Source organism: Diabrotica virgifera, chromosome 9 (assembly GCF_917563875.1).
Source record: "Diabrotica virgifera virgifera chromosome 9, PGI_DIABVI_V3a".
NCBI lineage: Eukaryota > Metazoa > Arthropoda > Insecta > Coleoptera > Chrysomelidae > Diabrotica > Diabrotica virgifera.
This window is the reverse complement of record NC_065451.1, coordinates 27,937,653-27,955,568: the sequence shown is the minus strand read 5'-3', so window position 1 is coordinate 27,955,568 and position 17,916 is coordinate 27,937,653. Positions and strand designations below refer to the sequence as shown.

At 30.7% G+C, this 17,916-nt stretch overlaps 1 protein-coding gene across 2 annotated transcripts in view; it reads right to left on the bottom strand.

Annotated features, from left to right (window-relative positions):
- LOC114328038 (calcium-binding mitochondrial carrier protein SCaMC-2) overlaps positions 1-17,916 on the bottom strand; it is a 223,969-nt gene that overhangs the window by 117,285 nt on the left and 88,768 nt on the right. For both annotated transcript variants that reach the window (XM_028276780.2, XM_028276781.2), the window contains exon 4: positions 2,071-2,182. In XM_028276780.2, coding sequence (XP_028132581.1) covers positions 2,071-2,182 — 112 coding nt within the window. The remainder of the gene's footprint in view (positions 1-2,070; positions 2,183-17,916) is intronic.

Sequence of the window (17,916 nt, the reverse complement as noted above, 5' to 3'; positions counted from 1 at the left end):
ATGATTTTTAAAAGACACTGTACCTATCTAATGTACTTTACAGAATTAAAATTGGATTATTTATGCGGCCTCAGGAATATTTTAAAATTATAAACAATTTTTTGGCTTATAAACAAATACATTATCTCGAGAAATATTAAATTAAATTAAATCACGAAAACGGTATTGGAAAAAAGCGGCAGGATGCTTCTTTTAAAAGAAAAAACGTTTAATTGTGATGAGTGGTTCCTGAGATACAACCGGTCAAAGTTGACCGGCATTTGCGGCAAAGATATAAACAATAGGATCATAATTTTCGAACCGTCACCTTTTTATTTCGGTCCTATTTCTTCACACCAATTTTCATATCTTTAAAATACTCATAAGATATATTATTATAATAAAAACTATCGATATTACGAGTGAAAAGTGCCAAAAATAGCAAAATTCCAATCAAAAATTAGGTTGGAGAAAATGTAATCTCAAAGTTCAAAATCGGTATACGTTAAAAAAATGCATTTTCTCGGCTTCCATTAAGCAATTTTCTTCATTCTTTTTTTGTTCCCAAGTAACTCGAGTAGAGCCATCTAACTAACGCATTATTAAATGTCAGAGTTGCTTTTGTTTTGTTATAATAAATTAATTTATTTATTATAACAAATTTTTTTAATTTGTTTAAATAAAGGTTGTTTAAATAATTATACAGCTTTCGAATGAAAATATTTGTGTTTTTAATGTTAAAAGGTACACTTGTAGTAAGTTTACCTAAAAAAGTCTGCAACTGGAAAAAATATGTAGTTTTCTTTTCTTATAAAGAAATTAATATATTATAGCAAAACAAAAGCAAGTTTGACATTTAATAATGCGTTATATTTATATTCGTAATATATAAAGTTATTTAATTATTGATAAACAATTATTACTTATCTAAAATTTTAGTTGAAAATTAAAGATTTTGTTGGAAAAACCCGCATTTTCCGGGGAAAATTTTCGTCGAGGTAAATCGGGAAAACCACGTCTCTATGCAGAATTTAATTAAGATGAATTTTTATTTGGGTGTTTTTGGTGTACAGTTAAAATCTTTGGAGTTATAGGGCAAAAATTGAAAAAAAAACATGATTTTGGGGCGCCATTTTGTTTACAAAAAAAGTAGCACACTATCTGCGGACTTTGCATACCTATATTATTAATATATACAATCGTAAGATTCGATTCCAGCAATAAAATTGCTGGTAAATAACTTTTCCTTGTATTTGGCTAATTAGCCCAAAGTAATAGTATTTATTAATTTCATAGTAACGTGGGGCGCTAACTGTGCCCCTCACATTCCATGGGATTCCGTCTTAGGTTAGCAACACTTTATTAATTGGAGACCATTTTGACAGTTGTCAAGTGATTTATGTTTAGCTTGGTTTGTCATTTCAAAATGAATAGACTGATGGCTGAACAACGCTTCCAATTTATTTTGAAAATCATAGTTCTGTTCGAAATATGTATCGCGCACTATGCTCATTTTATGATTAATATAATCATCCATCACAGCAATTAATTCGATTAACTATGGAACGTTTTCGTACTACGTTTACTCTAAACAGTTTACTTTAGACAGAGAAGTCGTACAGCTCATATAGAAGAAGTTGTTGCTGCTGTGGATAGCACAAAGGAAGACCCAAATCAGTCTATCCTTTTAGTGAAAATAGAACAACAAAAAATACTGACACCATCGCTTGGTCCCTCAAATATTATGTAAATAAAGTTTCTTAAAATATATGAAAGGATCTGATTTATGAGGTAATAAGAAACGTTACAAAGACATTTAACAAAACTCGAGTGTTTGTCGATAAAGTAAATATAATACAGAGCCGTATTAAGTTTGTAGATAAAGAAATGTGCGAGGGTCGGTTTGTGATATTTAAAAGGCTGTAACACTATTGATTATATATTTTTCAATTTTATAAATGCTTTGGACCTAAATATTCATTACAGCCAAGAAGATAGTAGGAAGACTATGCATATAGTTTAACATAGACAAAATTTTATGACTGTTGTTAAATTTGATAATAAAGCTGTTTTATATCAAAGAAGACTTACCGTAGAGTGCCTCCAATACGTAATAAGATCCCGTATATTGCTACTGGGCGCCAACAGCAAAAAATCCCTCCATTCATCATAGCTGATATTCAGACTACCATCCTGATCCATCCTACAACAAAACATTGGTGAAGCAAACAGTAGTAAAAAAGTTACTTACAGAAATTACTCAAAATAAATCAAAATGTACAGTTATTCAAATAAAAATTAAACAAAACTCATCTACATTTGTCTACTATGGGCTCTTGATATAGCAAACTACTATTATTTACTAATGTGTTAATAGAAAACTGTAACAAACCTTCACGTCATGTAGACAAAAAGAACCGATGCTTCATTTGAAAATAAAAAACATTGTTTCAATGCTTTTACTAGCCAATAAAAAATTAAGTGTTAATTAAAAACAGCTTATGTTTCATTACGGTCGGTCCAGAGATGATCCACCATCCCCATACGTACCTACGTTTCGGTCTCTCCAGACCTCTTCAGTGGAACTACATGAACACCTCTGAATCGAAACGAAACCAAGCTGCTGTGACATAATCATGTCACCCGACTGTTTTCAGCTCCTGGCCTATTTATTATAATTTAACAGACCCTCTTTGTTTGCTGAATTTGATTTATTTGTTTGTGAATGCTTTTAAAAGGGGGACCTTTTTAACAGGTACACACCTCGATATTTCTTTTTCATTTTAGAAAATACTTATTTGATATTTATGTAAATAACCCTTCGATTGTTATTCTAGAATAAGATGAATTCTTCCGTAATAATCTTTCTTATTCTGGAACACTGTAATAATGTATAAATAGGGGTTTTTGGAATTAGTAGGTCAGTTGTGAATTTGAAACCGTCGGTGTATGTACTTTGATATGTAATGGGCGCGGTATATTTTTTTGAATTTGTAATTAGATAAATTAGTATATTTGGTGTAATAAATAAATTAGATACCTATCGTAGTTTGTAAAATAAAGGATATAAATTCAGTGTTTTTCATTTCTTTATAAGTAAGTTATTAAAAATAAATAAAGTCAACTAAAACTAAACATTAGTGCCTAAAAGTTCATAGAAAAGACAGTTTTGTAAAACTGCCTTTTTAAGCAGAATTATGAAAACAATTCTGCGTATCGGATGCTGTAGCGGCAGTGACATCTATTAGATACAAAAAAGGAAGTCCCAGATCTAAACAATAAATCTGGAGGAGACGACGAATAAAGGAGACGAAAGGGTTCTACAATATGCAGTCACATTCCGTGTATTCGTCTAGGGGAGCGTTCAAGTATTATGTAACGCAATTTTTGAAAAATTTTGACCCTCCTCCCCCTTGTAACGCAGCGTAACGTTTTTCTGTACCCCCCCCCCCCTACCAAAACGTTACGTAACACCCAAATGACCATTTTAACCTAAATGGAACAATTATGTTGCGAAAAGTACCGGAGAGTCCGTAAAAAATTGATTTAAACGCATTTGTGGTAATAATAAAAACTTAAAATAATAATCTTTTACTACTAATTTTTTGCGTTTTCCCTAGTTGACCCCATCCTTTATTACATACTTTTTTGGCTTCATCCTTTATTGTTTTTCTCATGTATTCTTCTATTTTAACTTTTTTTTAATAAAATCTTAAAATAAAATAACATTTGGCAATAAAATTAGAAATGAAAATAACAAATTTATTTATCTACCATTTTATTTAAAACAGCCAGGAAGAGCTGTTGATGTAAATCACCCTTTTTTGACGACATTTAATTAATTAAAGTATGAATTTATTCCCTTTTAACAACACTGACAAGGGCAATACGTTTTGTCTGTATTACGTATTTAAAACACGAATGAATACTGCAGAACACTGAGAAACATAGACTGCATATGGACTTCAGAAAACGAGTAGACAAACGATTTAGGACTCTTAAAATTTCTTTGGTCTGAATCCCATCTGTAACCTGTATCTTTTCAGCTTTTGTTCTCCAAAAAGGTCGAACTAATTATGGCAAACATGTGTTATACTGTTCTTGATTTGGTGACAAATTTGAAGAATTTTCACTTGAATAGATACTACATTATCCTATTGTATTTGTAGAACGGCCGGAACATGAGCGGATCATAAGGGACAATATAATACAATCTAGGGATTCTCCGTAAAATATAAACGAAAGTTGCCAAGTTTTGAGATTTTGATTCCGTAGTCTTTTTTATTACATAAATTAAAAAACGTAACGCACCGTAACGTTTTACAAGACTACCCTCCCCCCAAGCTGCGTTACGTAATACTTGAACGCTCCCTAGGAAAAAATAATACTAGTGCAGTCACTGAAAGTTTTCACCTCCGATTTATTTCGTTGAACCTCCATCGATTTTCATGAAAACTGGTGGGTAGTTAGAGGATACCTCAAGGAACAAAGGTGACATGATGCCAACTTGCGCTTTTACCCTGGGGTGGATACCACCCCTTCTCGGGGGGTGAAAATTATTTTATTGAAATAATACCATAAATCGATAGAGGGACAAATTCTAAGCAAATTTTGTAATATAAAGCTATTAATATAAATCAATACTTTTTGAGATATTAAAGATCTCTATAAAGGCTATAGCGGGATAAATGGTCAAAAATGCCCCCGCACCGATCAGCCCGCTACTTATGTTTTCGATAAAGGATATAAAATTATGCGCTCATGCTAATTTTTAGCTTCCCAGAGGTCCTAAAACGTCTTAAATCGAGAAAAGAAGAATTTTTAGATTTTATTTTTTTTGTGAGCGCAGAAAAAATTCAAGACGTTGTATCTTTTGAATACAAAACAACCTAATTTTATTCAGATTTTTGTAATGAAAAATGAACCCTGAAAAATTTTTTGAAATTTTCAAAAAATTTTTAGGTTATGATAATATGATTTGGCCAACTTTTAAATAGTATTTTTTGTGTACTTTTTGCCGTTCTTTTAAATAGCAGAGGCGGAATTTTTAATATCTGAGCGGAAAGAACGAAAAAATCGAAAAAACCGTTTTTGGCTGTCTTGAGATGCATCTCGGGACAGCCAATTTTAGGATTTAGGATCCTGACTACAACAACTGAAAAAAAAACCAATATTGTGAATTTTGTCATAAAATTTGGTATGTGGGGTTATAATAATATTTGAAACAACTTTTCCAAATAACTTTTATCGATATCTGTAACGCGAAGCAAATCAAATCGCATATCGAAAATTCACCCTGTTTGTAGTAGGTTTGTAAAGTTCAAATTGATTGCATTGAAGTATTGAACCAATTATTAATGTGTATTAATAAATAATGTTTATATAATTATGTGTAATAATATAATATAATATACAGAGTGAGTTTTATGTATGGAAACCCTCAATTATCTCGGAAATGGCTTGCACGATTTTTATCGATTGGGGTGGATTGGGGTTTTCTAATGTGGCCGATATTATAGTAATACATACTTACATTGTTGTCAGATCTTCCGTTTTTCTGAAAATCTAATTTACTTTCTTATTTTAAATGGAACACCCTATATATTTTTTGCGTTTTTAAGTCCTTAAGAAATGCTGATTATTTTCCATGTTATATTCCCTAAAAGGCAATAATTTCGGGGTTATTGCTACATTTATTTAAAAAAACTTTTTTAACAAATTATAAAAATCAATGTTTTCGGCCTGTGTAGACATTATTTTACGTTCTTTGGACCATTGGTAACAAAAAAGTTCTCTTGTAATTTTTCTCTAAAGTTAATCGTTTTCGAGTTAAAAATAAGTTAAAGCTGAAAAGAAATCGAATAATTACGATTTTCAAGGTTAAAAAACACAAATCAAAAATATTATTTTTGAAACTGTCAAGTATAGAAATTCAAGCTAAAGCCTTATTTTATCAGTTACCAATAAGTAATTTGATCTAGTTTCATTCTAAAATATTGTTTTTTAGTTGGTAATGCAGCCCTAGCGCCCGTCCTCTCATATGCGCTTCATTAGCATTTATTAAAAAGCAATGTTTTAGAATAAAACGTGCCAAAAAATTTTATAGCGAGCCCCTGGAAGAAGAGTTTTGGGTACTCCAATAATTTTTTTTATTTTTGTTTTTGAACCTTGAAAATAGTTTATAACTCGAAAACGATTAACTTTTACAAAAGACCTTTTTTTGTTCCCAATGATCCAAAGAACGTAAAATAATATCTACACAGGCGAAAAAAATTGATTTTTATAATTTCTTTAATTTTTTTTAAATAAATGTAGCAATAACTCCGAAACTATGGCATTTGGGTATAGAGAATATAATATAAAAAATAATCAGTATATTTTAAGAACTTCGAAACACAAAAAATATACAGGGTGTTCTATTTGAAATAAGAAAGTTCATTAGATTTCCAGAAAAACAGAAAATCTGACAACAATGTAATTATCACTGTAATATCGGCTGCATTAGAAAACCCCTACCCACCAAAACCTATGAAAAACGTGCAAGTCGTTTCCGAGATACTTGAGGGTTTTTATACATAAAACTCACTCTATAAATATTATAATCAGGGCCGCGCCGTCCACGTGTGCAATGTGTGCGGTGCACACAGGCGCCAGTAATTAAGGGGCGCCACTAGAGTTATTTTAGAGAATTTTTAGTTATTTTTTTGAATTGCGTATATTTTGGGCATATTTTGAGCCATTTAATGTTTTGCACAGAGGCGCTACTACGTGCTGGCGCAGCACTGATTATAATAATTATAATAATATTATATTAATACGCATTAATTGGTTCAATATTTCAATGCAATCAATTTAAACTTTTTATGATAAAACTAGTGAATTAGTCAGTATTCTCATTGTATATTTTGAATCTATAAAAAATACGACTATATTGGTTGCAATAAATTATCGAATTGATAAGATACAGTGTGTCGCATTTAAGATAAAGACACCCCTAAGTTTCGGCTATGAAAATATATACAGATATGAAATTTTGCACAGTCGTACAGGTTGATGGTTCACAATTTTTAAAATAAGTCCTGAACTTTAAATTATTTTAAACGCGGCCTACTGCGAATCCACAAACAGGGTGAATTTCCGATATTCGATTCGATTTGCTTCGCGTTATAGATATCGATAAAAGTTATTTGGAAAAGTTGTTCCAAATATTATTATAACCCCACATACCAAATTTTATGACAAAATTCACAATTTGTGTTTTTTCAGTTGTTGTAGTCAGGATCTTAATCCTAAAATCGGCTGTCTCGAGATGCATCTCGAGACAGCCAAAAACGGTTTTTTCGATTTTTTCGTTCTTTCCGCTCAGATATTAAAAATTCTGCCTATGCCATTTAAAAGAACGGCAAAAAGTATACAAAAAATACTATTTAAAAGTTGGCCAAATCATATAATAATCTAAAACTTTTTTGAAAATTTCAAAATTTTTTCCTGGGCTCATTTTTTATTACAAAAATCTGAAAAAAAAATAGGTTGTTTTGTATTCAAAAGATACAACCTCTTGAATTTTTTCAGATTTTTTAAAGTAAAATTGCGCTCACAAAAAAATAAAACTTAAAAATTCTTCTTTTCTCGATTTAAGACGTTTTAGGACCTCTGGGAAGCTAAAAATTTGCATGAGGGCATAGTTTTATATCCTTTATCGAAAACATAAGTAGCGGGGGTGATCGGTGAGGGGGCATTTCTGACCATCTTATCCAGCTATAGCCTTTGAAACAAATTAGCAACTGTGCATGCAATCTTGTTGAACTCTAGACTCATATAAAATGTTTTATTTTCAAATGAAGTGTATGAATACATTTCAAGAGATTTGAGATTGAAGTTAAGAATAGATCATTAAAATTAAATCTCGAGAAATGTACACTTCTAGTGGTAGTTGAGACTGAGTGTGTACAATAAAAACTCGTCAAAATAACAAAACATTAGCCAATGTATTTATACGTATATTAAATTAACTTTACAAGTTTTTTGTTTTCCATTTATCCCCCAATTGTTGCGTAGTATCCTAAGAGACAAATAGTTTGTTCTCCCCTCTACAGGGTGGACCAAAGAGACATCAATCAAATCATAAACTCAACGTAGAATACATTACAAACTATAAGTTTTTAAGTAAATTCTGTAAGAAATTTCTCCAAGTGTTTGCTACGCCCCTGTTAGTCAAATAGTTTACCCATAATAATCATATCGGGTAGTTGTCACCGAAACCCTCTAGACCAGGGCGCATCTGTAAAAATATTAGTATATTTGGATGTTGAGAGGTGACTCATATTTTTTTGCAGAAATTGCTTGAAAATAACTCATATAATAATATTTGAGTTATCCTACCACTCAAATAGGTCCGGACCATTGTTTAAATAATCAAAATGTCAAAACATAAATGAAAAATTCGATTTTTTTCTTCGTTTTTTGATTATAACTTTAAAAGTATTCATTTCCGAGAAAAGTTGCACTACCATAAAAGTTGCGTAATTAAATTTACTACAATATAATATTGGTTAAAAATTTTAAAAATTGTCACCCTTGTTGCAAAATAGCAATAATTGCGAAAAAACCATAAAAAACAAATATTCGCATTTTACGTTTTTCAACTATTTATGTTACACTTAGGACTTTCATATTTCACCCAGAAAAACTTTATGATACGAGTATAATAAAACAATATTGTAAATTTCATTAACATCGGTTTAATAGATTTTGCAAAATAAATTTTTGCAATCCAGCTTTCGCAAAAAAATTCATTTTTTCAAAAGATTGCAGGACTGAAAATAAAGCAGACAGCAAGTTGAATATTTTTTTACATGTAGAAGAATACTGTACCTTTCATTTCCAATTTGCAAAATTAAAATCGGTTAACTACCCCGACGTCAAGAATTTTTTTAAATAAACATTAATTTTTGGTGCTACGCGCAGGATAGCGGATACGTTTGCTCTGATTGGGCATTCCAATGACCTTTTATAATGATTGATAAATTTTAATTTTTATTACATTTCGATACAAATAAAAAAAATTGTTTATTGCAAAATAAAAACACATACTCTGTCCTTTGAAATAACACTTTTTTAGCAAAAACTTTCTTTGTTCATATATTTTAACTTAGAAAATAAAAGTTTATTATTTTTAAACATATACAAAATTGTTTAAACAATATTTCACAAACAATAATCAAATTAGTTTGATTTTTGTGGAATTAAAATATTAAAATACAACAAAATATAGAGCAAAAAAATAATACATTAGATAAAGATTTTAAGAAATTTTGGTAGAAATCAACTTGTGTGAATCGAACACCGCTGTCCTGCGCGTAGCACCAAAAATTAATGTTTATTTAAAATAATTCCTGACGCCGTGGTAGATAACCGATTTTAATTTTGCAAATGGCAAATGAAAGGTACAGTACTCTTCTATATGTAAAAAAAATTCAACTTGCTATCTGCTTTATTTTCAGTCCTGCAACATTTTGAAAAATGAATTTTTTTGGCGAAAGCTGGATTGCAAAATTTATTTTGCAAAATCAATTGGACCGATCTTAGTGAAATTTACAGCATTGTTTTAATATATCATAAAGTTTTATTGGGTAAAATATGAAGGTCCTAAGTGTAGCATAAATGGTTGAAAAACGTAAAATGCGAATACTTGTTTTTTATGTTTTTTCGCCATTATTGCTATTTTGCAACAAGGGTGACAATTTTTAAAAATTTTTGTCCAATTCTATATTGTAGGAAATTAATCTTGTTCTGAAGCTATTTTTTTGTGGCATTTTTATAATCAAGTATATTCAAATGGGAAATAAGCCACAATTTTACCTAAAAATGATTTTATTAACGTTTCGACGCCCAAGTCGGGTGTCGTTGTCAAAATACAAAATAATACTAAATAAACAAAAATGTTGCTGCTTAGTAAAAAATTCTTCTAATAATTTATTTAATCTGACTCATTTATATCGGCAATTCAGACACGTATTATACATTTTAAAGTAGAGACTTTAAAATGATATTGCCAATATTGATGAGTTGCGTTCCTGGGACGACTTTACTAAAAGATAGTTCATTCGATTACATGAAATCAATCCCAACTCAAGAATATCCGCCACAAAAAATCATAGCATGTGATCTGTCTTTAAAAAGACAACCAAATGCAACGGTGGCACTGAAATTCTCGCGTTAGAGATTCCATAGTAAATCACGAGGGAAAACCAGGAAAAACCTCGTGATACTATCCCGACATCGTAAGTATTTGGGTTTACATTTAGTTTACTCTCAAAAAATAATACCAAATTCTGACTTGATATTTTAAATTTTAAATAATATATAATATATTTAATAACATATCGAGTTAGTGCATATTTAGTATTTTAGTATTATTTAAAATTTAAAATATCAAGTCAGAATTTGGTATTATTTTTTGAGAGTAAACTAAATGTAAACCCAAATACTTACGATGTCGGGATAGTATCACGAGCTTTTTCCTGGTTTTCCCTCGTGATTTACTATGGAATCTCTAACGCGAGAATTTCAGTGCCACCGTTGCATTTGGTTGTCTTTTTAAAGACAGATCACATGTTATGATTTTTTGTGGCGGATATTCTTGAGTTGGGATTGATTTCATGTAATCGAATGAACTATCTTTTAGTAAAGTCGTCCCAGGAACGCAACTCATCAATATTGGCAATATCATTTTAAAGTCGTCTACTTTAAAATGTATAATACGTGTCTGAATTGCCGATATAAATGAGTCAGATTAAATAAATTATTAGAAGAATTTTTTACTAAGCAACAACATTTTTGTTTATTTAGTATTATTTTGTATTTTGACACCGACACCCGACTTGGGCGTCGAAACGTTAATAAAATCATTTTTAGGTAAAATTGTGGCTTATTTCCCATTTGAATATACTTGATTGTAGGAAATTAATTACGCAACTTTAATGTTAGTGCAACTTTTCTCGGAAGTGAATACTTTTAAAGTTATAATCAAAAAACGAAGAAAAATTCGAATTTTTCCTTCATTTTTTGACATTTTGATTATTTAAACAATGTTCCGGACCTTTTTGAGGGGGAGGATAACTCAATTATTATTATATGAGTTAATTCCAAGCAATTTTTGCAAAAAAATATGAGTCACCTCTCAACGTCCACCTCAAAACAGATCCGCCCTGGACTACTCATAGAGTAGGATAGGATAGAACTGTGAACGTCTTTCATTTGTTTAGAGTACCAACTCTCGTTTATTTGTATTATAAAATATAATTTGAAAGCCACACGTTAGCAAACGCCGCTTATTATTGCATAGTTAATTAAGTTTATTAGTATCAAAGACAACGCTCTTAGTTCATGTTCTAGTTAGTTCCATTTAACATTAATAAAAAGTGCTAATGTGTTTGTGTTCGCGGTGGACTAGTGGAATCGGCAGCATAAACAGGTGAGATAAGAACTTTGACCAGATCTTCTTTTAGCACTAGTAATAAAGTTAGTCATTAGATTATATATATATATATATATATATATATATATATATATATATATATATATATATATATATATATATATATATATATATATATATATATATATATATATATATATATATCGGGTGTTCTACAGCATTCGCCGTTTCCCGCATCCTATTCGCCATGCTTTTCGGTCACGAATATCTTCCTCGTTGAGTTGTCAACTGTTCATTGCTTTCTTTTCTCTACATCTTGTATCCATGTTCTCTTCGGTCTGCCTCTTTTTCTTCTCTCGGGTGGTACATACTGGATTATTTTCTTGGGCCATCTTGTTGGTCCCATTCTCTGGACATGCCCGTACCATATTAATCTTTTTTGTTCTATTCTGTCTATAATATCCTTTTCTACTTCCATTCTTTCTTTTATTTCTTCGTTTGGGATATGCTGCAGTTTAGATATTCTGCAGCTTCTTCTAAGCGCGTCCATTTCTAAAGCTTGAAGTCTTTTATTTTGTCGGTCTTTTACTTCCCACACTTCCGAGTTGTACAGGACAATTCCTTCCACGATAGTTTGGTAGATTTTTTTCTTTGCCTGATTTTGCAGTCCTGTACTCCACCATATGCCATTTAGCTGTTTTATAGCTTTTCTTCCTTGACTTATTCGATATTCTATATCTTGATCGCATGTGGAGTTTTTGTCAAAAATTGAACCTAGATATTTAAATTCATCACATCCTTTTATGTATTCCCCTTCTAATTCTAAGTCTTCAGTATCACCTCCGACTACAAGGTATTCAGTTTTCTCCATGCTCATTTCCAAACCCCATTTTTGGTACTCCTCTTTCAATTTTCTAATCATGTAACTGGCGTCATCTTTATCAGCAGCAATCACAACTTGGTCGTCAGCAAATAGCAACGTATACAAATAAGAATCTCCTACTGGTATCCCCATTGTTTGGCATTTCCTAGTCCAATATTTTAACACATGTGTATTTAAATTTTAAATAAAGTGGGCGACAGACAGCATCCCTGCAAAAGGCCTTTCGAAGTTTCAAAGGTATTTGAAAGTTTCGTTCCAATTTTAATTGCTGTTGTTGCATTAGCATAGAGATCTTTTATTGTTTGGATGTATTTTCTATTTAAAGTGGTTTGTTGTAATACCTCAAACATTTTTTCTCTGGGAACGGTATCGTATGCTTTTTTTAAGTCTACAAATACCATGTGAGTTTCTAGATTTCTAGCAGAACGTTTTTCTAGTAATTGCCTTATGCAGAAAATGTTATCTGTGCATGATCTACCTGCCCTGAATCCACTTTGTTCTTCGGAATCTTGAATCTTGCCACTCCTTTTCTATCCGTTTCTTTATTATTCGTCCGTACAGTCTTCCAACTGAGCTGGTCACACTAATGCCTCTGTAATTATTACAATTTTTTCTACCACCCTTTTTGTATATAGGGGTAGTTATGGAGTTTTTCCACTCAGAGGGCACGCCACTATTGCCTGAAAGGCATCCGTTGAATATTTCAACTAAAATTTCTTTTGCCTGTGTCGTGCTGTGCTTAATGAGTTCAATTGGAATACCTCCGGGACCAGGAGCTTTATTGTTTTTCATTTCTCTTAACGTTAGTTCTAGTTCTTGAATAGTTATATCTTCTAGTTGTTCCAGGTTGTTTGGGGCGATGATGGTTTGCCTTACATATTCCTGTCTATTCTCTTGCAATAGGTTTCTAAAGTATGTTTCCCACTCGTTTATACTTATAAGGGATATCTGGCATCTTTCTTGTACGTTTTGTCTTGTATTTGATATTGTTCTCCAAGCTTCTCTGCTTTTTGTTCCTCCCATAAGAGTGTCTATTTCTTCACATTTCTTCAGCCACATATTTTCTTTGGTTTTAATCACTTCTTTTTTTGTTTCCATTCTTATTCTTGCGTAGGTTTTTCGGTCTTCTGAGCAATTGGTACTGAGCCATTTTTGATATGCTTCTTTTTTTCCCTCGTCTTTTCTTTTAAAGAATCTGTAAACCAAGGGTGATTAGTGTTATTTGAGGATTTTTCCCCTAACGCTTCGAATACAGCTTCATGTAAGCACTTTTTTAGCCGATCATATTTTTCATCTGCTGTTCTTGTATTAAACTGTGTATTGGATATCTTTTGGCTCAGCCTTAATTTAAAAAGAAAGGAGATTTAATTATCTTTCAGTGCGTCGATGTTGTATTTGTACTGAGTTTCTTCAATTTTGTTGTTCAAGATATATGGAAAGTATAGATCTGCTCTGAGTAAAAAGTGGTCAGTTCCACATTCTGCACCTCTATAAACTCGTACATCTTTCGTCACAATTGATGATTTCTGCTTCATGATGACGTAATCTATAATCGATTTCAATTGTCAGGTTGGCTGCGTCCATGTGTATTTATGGATGGATCTGTGTTGAAAAAATCCATTCGTTATCCGTAAGGAATACGCTTCACATAGTCCCACAAGTCTTGTTCCATTGTTGTTAACAGTTTCTTCGCCAAATCTTCCCACAATGTCGTCATTGATCTTTGACCCAGTTCTGGCATTGAAGTCGTCCATCATGATAATCTCTTTTCGATTGCTGATTTTTGAGATGGTGTCCGCTAGGCTTTCCTCAAATTTATCTTTTACATCCTGGTTTGAATCATCGGTAGGAGCATATACAACAAATATTTCTAATTCTCTGTTATAGAGTTTTAGACCTACTCTTAAAATTCGTTCATTTACGTATTCCCAATCTTTTATACTTTTCTTATATTTCTTGCGTATTGCAAATGATACTCCTGACTTTGCTCTGTTCTCCTTCTTCACTCCGCTGTAGATATGAATGTAGTTTTCCTTTTGTTCCATTCCAGTTCCTTTCTTTTTTGTTTCTGTTAGAGCGCAGACATCTATGCGATTCATTTTTAGTTCTTCAAAATATTATGTTTTGTAGAGATTCCTTGAATATTCCATGTTCCGAAAATCATCGTCCGATGATTAGTCATTAGATTAAATATTTGTTAATTCTTTTATTCCTTTATTCTCACATTGAGTGCAGTGTCATCTGCGCATCTTATGTTTTCAAGATTTTTCCGTTTATTGATATACCCTGTTTTTCCTCTGATATTGCTTCCTTAAGAGCACACAGTAGCGATCAACAGGTAGCAACAAACGCGGTCCAAGATTGCGAAAGTTCTGCGAACTTTCAAAAGTGAGGCAACAGTGCGTCGGTAACTCGACACTGACAGCGACGTTTATACTATCAAAAACAATAATTTTTATAAACATAGGCGCGCAATGTTGCCAAGTCAGTGACGTTCGATTTCTTGTTATAAAAAAATCGATTTTTAGTAGTTCCAATGTGACACAAAATCTAGGCACGGGATAAAAAAGTTTATTTGAAGAAAGTGTATTTTTTTGTCTTTCTTAATGGCGGCACAGGCTCCTTTTTTCAATATTTTATTAAATTATAGAGTAAATTCCACATACTAACATATTTCTGAAACTGGGCTCTGTACCGCCATTCTTTATTATATTACGAATATGTGTGCCAAAAAAAATATTCAAAATTAGAGCCGCAATCTTGGAACGCGTTTGCTGCTACCTGTTGATCGCCACTGTTTGCTCTTAAAAATAGCTTCGCTGTAGGTACAGATTGAATAACAATGGAGACAACACACAACCCTGTCTAACACAACTTTTGATTTCTATGGATTCCGTTTCGACATTTTCGATTTTAACCTTTGCTTTTTGATTCCAGTACAAAATGACAATAACCCGTATATCTCGACTGTCCACATTCTCTCCTATTAAAAGTTCTATTAGGGGAGTGCATATAGATTTTCACTTCGGAAAAAATCAAACAAGATAGAACTTTTTGTAATTTCATTAAGAAATGTTTAATAAACAACATATCAAAAAGTTCTACTCGAGAAGTGCGTGCTTCATTTTTTATTAAACAAATGAACTACGAAATTAGATGTTTTTGTAAATAACTCACAAAATATAAATTTTAGAAAAAAACTGACTTGACCATTGAAAAATTTACAAAGAAAATGACAGAAAATTTTACAAAAAACCTTATATAAAGAATTTTCTAAAATTAAATCTGTATCTTCTATAATTTTTTATTTATAACGCTAAAGTCACCCTTCTCACAAACATTGGCGCACTGTAAACTAACGTACGGTGAAGTGCATGGTTGAGTTATTTTAATGTAATTCTTTAACTAATGGATCAAAATTAATTTTACAAATTGAACATGAAAGAAGAATAATTAAGCTATCTTATGGTTACAATAGAAAGACATAAAATGTATGGTCATAAGTACGGTGTAGGCGGAAAGTGAGCCTTACATGAATTTTGTTTAAAAATGATTTAAAAATGTGGAACTAATACAATTTTTCTTATCAAACTCTCAATTTTGCACAACTTACCTTTCAAACATATTACTAAATGATGTTTCATTTAAAAAAAATCTCAAAAATTTAATTCAAATGATATGTCTCAAAAAATGTAATTTTTGAAATCTTAGTAGTTTTATAGAATTACCACCATTTTAAGACGGTATTACTCAAGTTTGAACAGATCTATTACAGTTTTATAAGTACTTTTTTAAAGCTTGGGATGTAATCTTTAAAATGCACTAAATTACTTTACCTTAGAAAAGAAATAAACTATTTCTTTTTGAGATAATTAGGAAAGATAACAAAAATGTAGTACAAAAACCGAAAATTACCAGCTAAAAAAATGTTTATACAAAGTGATCAAAACTTGTTTCTGTAAAACTTACCTAAAAAACATTTAATAATAAGCTTCAACAATAATAAATGTTCAGTAAAAAAAATTTTTTAGCTCTTATACAGTATGTCTGCGTAACTTGGAACCTATTGATAACTTTTTTATTATCAGTTTTACGAAAAAAAGTTATTCCTTCTAAAATACTCTGCATGGAATATAATCTAAGATGCAATCATCAAATATCAAATTTAATTAATTTTATACGAGCTATCTAAAAAAATATGAATTTCACTCACGAGTAAAGTACCTTTACATTTCACAATATCGAAAAGTGTTATTAAGAAAATTTTGTTTGGAATTAAAAAATTTGTTTTAGTGTTCAATTACATCCTTCTAATTAAAATATTGTGAATAATAAAGGCACTCAACTCTTAAGAAAAATTAATATTTTTTACATACCTCGTATAAAACTTAAAAAGTTTGATATCTGATGGTTGTATCTTAGATTTTAGACCAGGGAGAGCATTTTATGAAGATTAACTTTTTTTCGTAAAAGTGATAATAAAATAGTTATCATAATTGTAATAAAATGATGATGAGTATCCGTAATTTGAGAAAAAATTGATTTTTTTCAATTAGAATGATGTATGTAATTGTATATTTAAACATAGTTTTTAATTTCAAACAACTTTTCATAATATCATTTTTTGATATTCTGGAATATAAAGGTACTTTTAACGTAATTCATATTTTTGACATAACTCGTATAAAATTGATAAAATTTGATATCTGATGGTTAAGTTTTAGATCTTTGACCATCCAGAGCATTTTATGAAGAATAACTTTTTTTTCGTAAAATTGATAATAAAGAAGTTTTCCATGTGGTTCCTAGCTACGCATACATACTGTATAAGAGCTTCTGTATAAGAATTTTCAAATTGCAATGCCATATTCGGATTCAGCACAATCAAAAACAAAATAGAAACATGTTTGATCAAAGTAAAATGATGAATTTAACGATATTTTTAAAATTATTTATACAAAACAATTGTTATTGTTTAAACAATTAATAAACAATTAGCGGCCAAATTTGCGAGTTTTACTTTAAGAAGTATATAAACTAACAAAAAAAGTTTTAGAAAAATATAAGCTTGTTTGAATTTTTCCGAAACAATGCAGGTTTTTGTTCTAATTGCACTCCCCTATGTTGTATAGACCTTATTGAATAGATCTAAAAGTATAATATGCAGTGTTTCTTCGTCAATAAATTTAATAAGTTTACAGTGCGCCAATGTTTGTGAGAAGGGTGACTTTAGCGTTATAATTAAAAATTTTTAGAAGATACAGATTAAATTTTAGAAAATTCTTTATATAAGGTTTTGTGTAAAATTTTCTGAATTTTTCAATGATCAAGTCAGTTTTTTTCTAAAATTTATATTTTCGGAGTTATTTAAAAAACATCTAATTTCGTAGTTCATTTGTTTAATAAAAAATAAAGCACCCACTTCTCGAGTGGAACTTTTTGATATGTTGTTTATTAAACATTTCTTAATGAAATTACAAAAAGTTCTATCTTGTTTGATTTTTTCCGAAGTGAAAATCTATATGCACTCCCCTATTACTGCTTACAGCTTTTTATTCCCATTTCTATCTCCCTCAGTATTATTTTAATATTTCGGTTCTCTTGCATTGTATAA